At 33.7% G+C, this 9,373-nt stretch overlaps 1 protein-coding gene across 1 annotated transcript in view; it reads left to right on the top strand.

Moving 5' to 3' along the window:
- Positions 1–3,766: 3,766 nt before the first annotated feature.
- Positions 3,767–9,373, top strand: part of LOC117121636 (glycerol kinase-like) — an 11,917-nt gene continuing 6,310 nt past the window's right edge. The window contains exons 1-3 of the mRNA XM_033266874.1: positions 3,767–4,035; positions 5,800–5,873; positions 8,341–8,525. Coding sequence (XP_033122765.1) covers positions 3,961–4,035; positions 5,800–5,873; positions 8,341–8,525 — 334 coding nt within the window. The 5' untranslated portion in view covers positions 3,767–3,960. The remainder of the gene's footprint in view (positions 4,036–5,799; positions 5,874–8,340; positions 8,526–9,373) is intronic.

The raw sequence follows: 9,373 nt of genomic DNA, 5'->3' as shown, positions 1-9,373 counted from the left end.
ACAGTATTTTTATTGTCAGTGTCATTGAAATTGTTCTGCCACTCCTGGTGGTGTTAGTATTATAACATTTGCCATGCAGGGACGTATACAGAGGGGAAGCCGTGGGAGCCGCCGCTCCCCCCCCCCTTTATACACACAAAATTTTAAAGCTTTTTCTTGCTAGCCAATACAAATTTCCAAGGATCACTCAAAATAAATACTTCTAATCTATGTAAATATGCATCATGCATGTTATAGGCCTACATATGCCTACTATAATAACACATAGGCCCAAGCGTGATTTAAAAAAATCTTAAGTCCGTTTAAGTCCCAGTCCAGGGATCACAGACATGTGATATTGTATGATTCAGTTTTGGTTTTTATCGTTTTGGAAGCTCTATAAAGTTTTGATTTAATTATTTAATAATATTAATATACTGTAATAGCAACAATAACTATAATATACATATATTACAATAATAATAATAATAATAATAATAATAATAATAATAATAATAATAATAATAATAATTATTATTATTATTATTATTATATTAATAATAAAAAGGGTGGTAATAGATGTAATTTTATGCAAAAAATGATATATGTGCTTAACAAATATTCGGCATATACAATAATAACATAATATAAATATATATTATATAGTAAAAATATCAAAGGTTCATGTTGTTAACAACGATGATGATGATGATTATGATGATGATGATGTTTACGATTACGATGACTTGTTGAATTCTTTTTTGTTTTAAAAATCTGTATCTCACTAACCGCTTTCGAGTTTTTCGTCAAATATGCTTTTTTGTGTCTTAGAAAAATTAGTTTTAAAACATTATATAAAAACAAAGAAATTTCCTCCTAAGGAGCCTGGCATTAGTCTGAGAGTGATTTCCAGCCATCTAGTTCCTGACAAAAACACCCCTAAGTTACAGGGACGTACCGTATACAGCGGGGTGGGGGGCGTGGGTGCCGCGGCTTCCCCCTTTGTATACAGTGTTAAAATTTTAAAGCTTTTTTCTTGCTAGCCAATACAAATTCTTTCAAAGGATCACTCAAAATAAATACTTCTAATCTATGTAAATATGCATCAGCAAATGTTATACATATGCCCAAACGTGATTTAAAAAAATCTTAAATCCGTTTAAGTCCCAGGCCAGGTCTTTCAGATACAGAAATGTGATATTGTATGGTTCAGTTTTGGTTTTTATCGTTTAGGAAGCTCTATAAAGTTTTGATTTAATACATACAACACTACTAGTTAATAATAATAATAATAATAATAATTATGATGATGACAATGGTGATGATGACGATGGTGATAATAGATAACAATATTTAGTAATATTAAAAAGTGAAGAAAATTGTACTAAAGGCGAAAAAGTTAGTTGTGATTGGTTGATCACAATTTTTATAGTATAAAGCTTAGTAAGCTATAGTTAGGCCTAAGTTGTTTGGACATTAAGTAGATCCCTGATAAACGATTATGAAAAATTTGTTTGCGCTTGATTTTGACTATATAATGGTGATGTAATGACGATGAATTTTACTATATAAAATTGTAATTTTTGGCCATCTAGAGGTACTATTTCCTCAAATTCCCAACCATAATGGGGCTGAGGTGATTGTGAAATCACGGCTTTGAAGTATATAAAGTGCATACTCAAAAACAATGTTTATAAGCTTTATTTTCTATCACATCACACATAATAAAGATCTCTATGGTTGCCGAAAATCCCTGATAAATGATCATGAGAAATTTGTTGGCGCTTCATTCTGAGTATTGTTATCAATACCGTAGCCAGCTATTGGGACAGTTGGACAGTCCCACAAATTTTTCTATTTAACAAAGAATGGGTGTACATTTTCAAAAAAAAGGTCTAAATTATGCTGTTTTAGCACAAAATGAGTCCTGATTTTGAAAAATGGGTCCAGAATCCTTATATTTTGTGTAGAATGGGTCAACTTTAAAGAAAATGGGTACCGTACATATTTTTCATATTTTTGCGTAAAATGGGTCCACGGGTCCAATATTATTTGAATTTACGCGTTAAGTGGGTCCACACTGATACTTTCCCGCAATGTTTGAAAATCCTGGCTACAGCATTGCATGTAACGGTGTAGCCTGGGTTCCAGGCCCTAATTCTAGGTTACTCACTCTTTATTGCACTTAGTGCGCGCCATACCTAATTTAATTGGCGTCCCATACTCGATTTCTTTTTTTTCGAATTAGGGCCTGGGCAAACAATTCATGCGTACGATTTCCCACATCAAATTTGATGTGGGATATCGTATGCATGACTGATTTTGTAAATCACGTGATTGGCTAACTTCATGCATATTAATCAATCTTGGTAAATTTTCAAAATTGAAGATGCGGATGTCTCCAATTAACAATGTTATGTGCACTTCGTTGAGTTTTGCTTACTTGAAAGGACTGACATGTACTTTGTTACTTCTTAATTCTTCCTCTATGACAAAAATATTTATTTTTCTTAGTAAAAATAAAATACCCAAGGATTTGAACAGAATACCCAAGAACCCAAGACCAAGTCAAAATACCCAAGATCTTGGGTAAATACCCAAGCAGTGGTCACACTGCAATTAATTACTAAATTATAAATATTCGTATAAATTTCAATTTATTTTGGTTATATTAATATATTAAATTATGCTATAATGCTATTCGCAAATTGAAACAGAGGTAGCAAAAAGCTGAGCTTGCAATTTTCATTACAGCTTCTCTAATTGGGTAACCGAGCCATCTGTCAGCGGGCGCGTGTGTGCATATCTCGACCAATCAAATGGATTCGCGTGGAGCACTGACGCCTGTGAAAATGTACTAACAGCAAAGCCGTTTATCTGCGAATATGAACTTGGTAAAGTATATTATGCCATGTCCATTCATCCAAATATTTACGAAACAATTTTATTTGATTTTTATAGTATTCAGTCTAGGGCCTACCTTAATGACATACAAAGAAACTTGAGGTTTTGACAATTCCTAGTAGGCCTATAACATTACTTGTTCTACTATTATTATTAATATTATTATATCCATATCGTTGTTGTATTGCTAAATTATTATCATCATCAACAACATTATCATTATTACTATTGTTGGTGCTATATAAGTATTACTATAATTTCATTATAAGGAAATCATGCAATGTTTTGACAACTTAGAAATAATTAATTTAACGATGTTGAGTTTAACTCAAAATGTAAGAGGGCAGGGAGGGTTTGGGTAGGTGTTGGAACTGGCAACGTGAGCTGTTTGTACCTGGAAGCACCGTTTGAAAACTTTGAAGAATGGATGGTGGTAAGATCAGTTTTATTACTTTTCACTCATACGGCCATTCTCCTATATTAACGGTAGACTAGTGAAGGCAAAACGATTTTCATAATAATTATCTTGAAATAATTTAACTTGGGGCCAAATGTATTTACTACGCCCGGCCATGTATCAAAAAAGAATTTAAGATCTTATTGTACCAATAGGCCTATTTGGATCAAGTGCAGTTTTAGACTAAAATCTATCATTTGAACTATTCTATTTACATAATAGGGGTGTTCTGAAAGTGCGTCGCACGCACTGGACACCCCAGCTAGTAATTGAAGATATATATTACTTGAACTTAGTGTATATGTATTGTGCATAATTACTATTTGGAGTTTCTAGACCCAGAGTAGTATTACTGAAAAACACCCCTGTACTTAACATGAAATATCCCACGCCTGTACTTAACCAACCCAGAGCCTCAACTTAGCCCATCCCCTGCTGCTGCCCATCGATCGGCTCTCTTCAGTTGTAGTTGTTGGTCGGCGGGCTCATGGTAGGTGTAATTGTGTGAGCATTGAGTGCATCGGCCTAGCTCGTACTTCATATAATTATTACCATATATCAACTCCCTGATTATACTATATCATTATTGTTAACGTTTCAATTCTTTAATTTTGTCAAAAATGTCTCAGACAAACACTGGCATCGGCCATTTAATCGGAGCTGTTGACCAAGGTACAAGTAGCACACGCTTTTTGGTGAGTGAAACTTAGCGTAAACCTACTAGGCATACTACTAGCCTTCGGCCTAGGCTAGCTAGTGGTGTAGGGGTAGCGTAGAGAGCATTCTGTCATTGACATGTCATTGACAATTATCAGTTGTTTATTTGCTTTCCGATTTACCTTGAAGTTGGAGGCCTGTCTTGGCCTATCGATTAATCAGGCGGCAATCCATGCACGCTCACAAATTCTGGTGGCTCACTGACACTATCGTACACAGCAGTAGTTCTAGTAGTGTCTTGAAATTCCATGGGAGTATCTGAATGGGGATATCTTAATGGAGGAGGGGGGGGGGGGGGGGGGGATTGGTGTGAGGCTCTTTGATTTACTGAGGGTGGGAGCCACACCTCACAAAATAAAGGTGGTATTTAGGTGATTTTAACAACTTTTTGAACAAAAAAAAAATTTGTTTTTAGGATTAGCAAATTAATGTTTATAGTATTTATAGTAGTAGTGTTTATAGTGTTTTTGTGTGGTTCATCGTAACCCTTTAACCCCTACGCTACGGGCCTGTTGTACCATGCCAATGTGCAAATTTCACCCGGAACCCCTGTTACTACTGGCGCCATCACTGCACTAAATATACTTGTGAAATTAGACAATTCAAAAATATAGAAATGCAAATTGAGGTAACTAATAAGTTTGCTCCTTTTTCATTTTTAAATTTAAAAAAAAATCACTGAATTCTTCATATTCGATGTACCTGTATGCTGTGGTTGAATGTTTAACCTTGGCTGCCATCAAGTATTACGTAAGAAAAATAAGTAAAAAAATATATTGATTGATCATATTCCATTACAAAATGTGTCTGTCAAAAAATTTTGATCTGAAAATAATAATTATATAACAGGAAAAAAGCCTCTCTTCCATTTTTTAGAATGCAAATTATTTTTCAATTCTCATACCAGGGTTCTAAATTTGTTGAAAAGATTGTTTTCTTCTGTCACCTATGTAAGCCTTCATCATGCTCAGTATAGTGCAGTTTATAGTAGTTGACAGCATTGATATATTCTTTGCTGGTCCTGTGGTGGGGTTAGTTTGCAATTAAGATTGAGTTTTTTGAATTATTGCTCCCAACAGACAGGATGCATTGGACCATGGCAATACCAGTGCCTCCATAAATAAACTAAGCTAACAGCTGCCTGTAAAAAAGTACTTGAATGATTAAAAGCAGTATCCCAATCTGAATAGTGTTTTTGCCCTTCCTTTTTGTACAGTAATCCTGTGTATTGACTGGCAAACACTCTCACCCCCAATGCAGTCTATTTGAAAGGTTGTTTGAGGTCAAAGTTAAGATGACTGGTACTGAATACCTACTTGAGGTTCTACCAGATGTCTATGTCAATATACAAGGCACATAAAATTCACAAGTCATAAGAATATTTTATAACCTGGTATATTTGCTGTACAAAGTATACCACTAATAAAACACTATTGTTGATGTAGTACATTTTGAAAATAGAGAAATCTCAATTAGTCTATTTCATGAATACTTACCTGGATGAGCAAACTGGTGGTAGTGGCTTCCTCCATGTCTCATAGACTACCACCATCACTGCTGATATGTGTTTTTTTTTTAATAACTCTGTAAAACCTAACTATCAGATTAGCATGATTCGAATGTTGATAAGTTTTCATTTAGTTTTTTTTATATTGATTTATTCATTTAATTTTTGTTGTTTCATTTTCTTGATGTATATATTGTAAATATTTATATTCTGAAATTTCTTTTTTCTTCTGTAGGTTTTCTCTAGTAAAACTTCAGAGTTGATTTGTTTCCACCAGACAGAGCTGTCTCAGACATTTCCTAAGGAAGGGTAAGATCAGAACAGAGAGGTCTGTTAGGCCTAGGCTATTGATAGCAACCATTTCAATGAATACTAATTTACCTGTATTTTGGATATGTGGGTTTGTTTGGATAGCCATTGAGCTATCAACTGTTCCCTGGTTTGATACAGTAGAAACAGATAACAGCAGTATTGAAAATAGAGGTTTTTGTTATTTTATCTACAGTATTGAGTGGACTGTCATTCCAATATCTATGGTGCCACTAGTTTTTTTTTTTTATATTTCTTTGCATTGTATTGGAATAGCTCTTATATAGTTCCTTCAATCTAGAATCCTTTTTAGTAAAATTTAACAGGCAAATAAAGAGTGAGAAATTGATATTTTCTCATATTTATTTATTTGTAAAAAATGTTTTATCTTCTGTATTTTGTTCACCTAGTACTTAATATTTTAGAATGAAAAGTTTAGTAGTAAAAACCAACTCATTCTAGAGGATGAAATTTGGTAATGCAATTAGACTGACTTTGACCTCCCGGCTCTGACCTCATGATGCTAATGCTCTGGCCATGTTTTTTTATTTATTAAAGGTATTAAATGATTTAAAGTACTTTGTACAAGGTCATCATTTTAATGTACCAGATGTCCTTCTCCTACTTTGTAATAAATCATGAGGAAACTTGTACTTTTTCATTAAATCCCAAATTTAGTGACTTAAACCAGTCACTATAACAACTCCCTGCTTAAACCATGTTCTCACTATCACTCCTATCTGATGCAAGTTAATGAGAAATCCAGCCGTCGCATCAAATTTTATCGCATGTCTACACAAGAGTTATAGCGGATAGTTATAGCGCTTATACACTGATATAAAAAGTTTAAGATGTTTAAGTTATTTCTATTGATTTCACGAGGATGTTTCAATAAAATGAAGACAACAAAACAAAAATTACATTAGGCGAGGGCCTGCCTGGGCTAGGCCTGCTTTGAATTGGGTAGGCAGTAGGCCATCCCAACTGTCGACAAATATAAGGCAAAATATGTTTAACATCCAATTTTTTTGCATCTTCACTTGGTAGAGCATTCCGAAAAAGCGAAATAAAACTCTCTGAGTTATTTTTCTCACCTACCCTAAGCCTACCTATTAACATTTAGGGGATTTTCGGCAGCATTTATAACATGAGCCTTTAAATGTAGTATGCGAGTACGAACGTTGTTCATGGTTCTTCTTCAGAATGTGTAAATTGCAGTGGCTAAAGATAAGGCTAACGTATTAGCTGTAATTTCAAAATCATGTACGTACAGTATCTCACCGGTGTTCACCGTATCTCGTTCAGCCGTTTTTATAATGTATATGAAGTTTACAACGAACAGTAATAATATAAATGTGTCCTGTAATGTATTATTTGGATTACTTTTGACAATTATGAAATTAAAAACAATTCAAAAAGGTAATTTTAAAGATGCTTTGGTTAATATTATGAACAAACTAGACCTAGTAGAATTGCCTCGAAAACGAGACCATGGTCAAGCTACAGATGTTATTGCAATCAACATGTGGCAAGTCAATCAAGAAAAAGTTCTTATGGAAGAGAGCCTTGCCAATCAGGTCATTTGTCGGTGTCAACTTGCGGGGTGAAGCGCTTGCTTTCTATCAGGTGACCCCGTTCATATGATCGGTGTCAGCCTCATAACAAGCCCTTTTTCGATAACTACGATATCACCGGTGTGACTTACACCGTTGGAACAAGGCTTTAGGATTTGATCATGTGATCATTTCTCTCCATAAAATCAACTAATTATATGCTATACTTTCAGGAATCAATGTTTATCAGAAAAAAGCAACTTTTTAAAGCTAATTCCTAATTCTTGTTGTAATACATACTGAATTTGTATGTTTGTAATAAAGAGAATAACAAAAAAATGTTAGTGTATCATTATTGGATTAACTTACAGTACAGTAGGACAGTAAATCAGAATTTGGAATTTGTGTTAAAGATAGCCACTGCCATGTGAAAAATAAATTCATTAGGAATTGTGATATACTGTATACAGCTACAGTAGATATTGGTATGATAAACATCAAGATGTATATAGACCTTAGGAAGGTCATTGGTCCTTATTGACATTCCTCTCTCATGGCCTGCAAAGAAAGCATGACCTGGAAATTCCACAAGGTCGCACTATAGTATTAATGACAAAAATTAAACTGTACTGAAATTTTTTTATAAAACAATATTAAATATTGAATTGATGCTATCTTATTGGTCAAATACATACATAACCACTTTCTCTACCCCTTCATCCTTTTAGACTGCCACAAGCTAAAAAATAACCCAGAAAATCCTGCTGAAATAAAAATATTCTGCAATTATTAAATGCATAGATTACAATACAGTCCACTCTAATTTATTGATTAAATTTGTGATTCATTATTTGGATGTCACACTATACATAATGTCAGCTATACTAATTTGAATATATAAATATTCATAACAGGTGGGTTGAAGAAGATCCTCTTGAGATATTGGAATCTGTGTACTCATGCATTGAAGAGACTACAAAGAAGTTAGCGGCTAAGAACATTGATGCAAGCGCAATTAAAGCTATCGGAATAACTAATCAACGTGAAACCACAGTAGTATGGGACAAGACAACAGGGAAGCCACTTCATCCTGCAATAGGTAAGGAGAGTTTTGATAAATTACAGCAATTTTTGTTTTCATACAAAACCAATGATACATGTTTATAGAGGGCGCCACATCCTGATCTGGATCTGAAAGCCCTGTCCAGACTATCAAATTTTTTTTTTTTGACAAATAACTATTAGTGTTATACTGTCATGCCCATATATAGTCATGATGTGCCTATATATGGTAATGATATGATGTCATTATAACCATATTTATGTTTAGTTTAGTTTTACAATCACATCCAACAGCGGGAAACCCACCACTTACAGAATGGATCAAAAAACTGCTCTAAAATATAAATGAGAATATAAACTTTAAACAATCTTAACAATTTTACTACTAAAACATTTATAACTATCAAAAAAAAGGTCAATCAAATTATCTTTTTCAACACAATGATTAAACAAACGACTAATACGAGAAACAAAACCATTTTTGGTGACATTGACTCTACTATAGGGGATATATAACAGATTACATTTAGAATGATGTGTACGGTAACCAACAGCTTTGATATGAAAAGAGAACAGAGACATTAAATCACTATCAAAACGGGAATTCATTCATTTGTACAGAAACTGTTAATCCGTCATAAAATATATATATTATAATGTCAACTGAATATATACACGCTTAGAAGTATCCATAGGGGGAAACGAAAACAATGAAGTGGGTTAAAAACAGTACCTTAAGGCGAAACTAGTGTTGCTAAGGGGAAACTAAAATTAAGGCAAAATCATAGACAAAAGAGTTTCCCCCTAAGAGCCGAATAAAGGTAGTATATATATATATATATATATATAGCTTGATAAAGACTTATAGTCGAAAGTACTCGCTAA

This window comes from Anneissia japonica, unplaced genomic scaffold, assembly GCF_011630105.1.
Source record: "Anneissia japonica isolate Jap-2015-1 unplaced genomic scaffold, ASM1163010v1 scaffold287709_len1912824_cov184, whole genome shotgun sequence".
In the NCBI taxonomy this organism is placed as follows: domain Eukaryota; kingdom Metazoa; phylum Echinodermata; class Crinoidea; order Comatulida; family Comatulidae; genus Anneissia; species Anneissia japonica.
The sequence above is the reverse complement of the archived record's forward strand: the minus strand, read 5'-3'. Positions and strand labels throughout refer to the sequence as shown.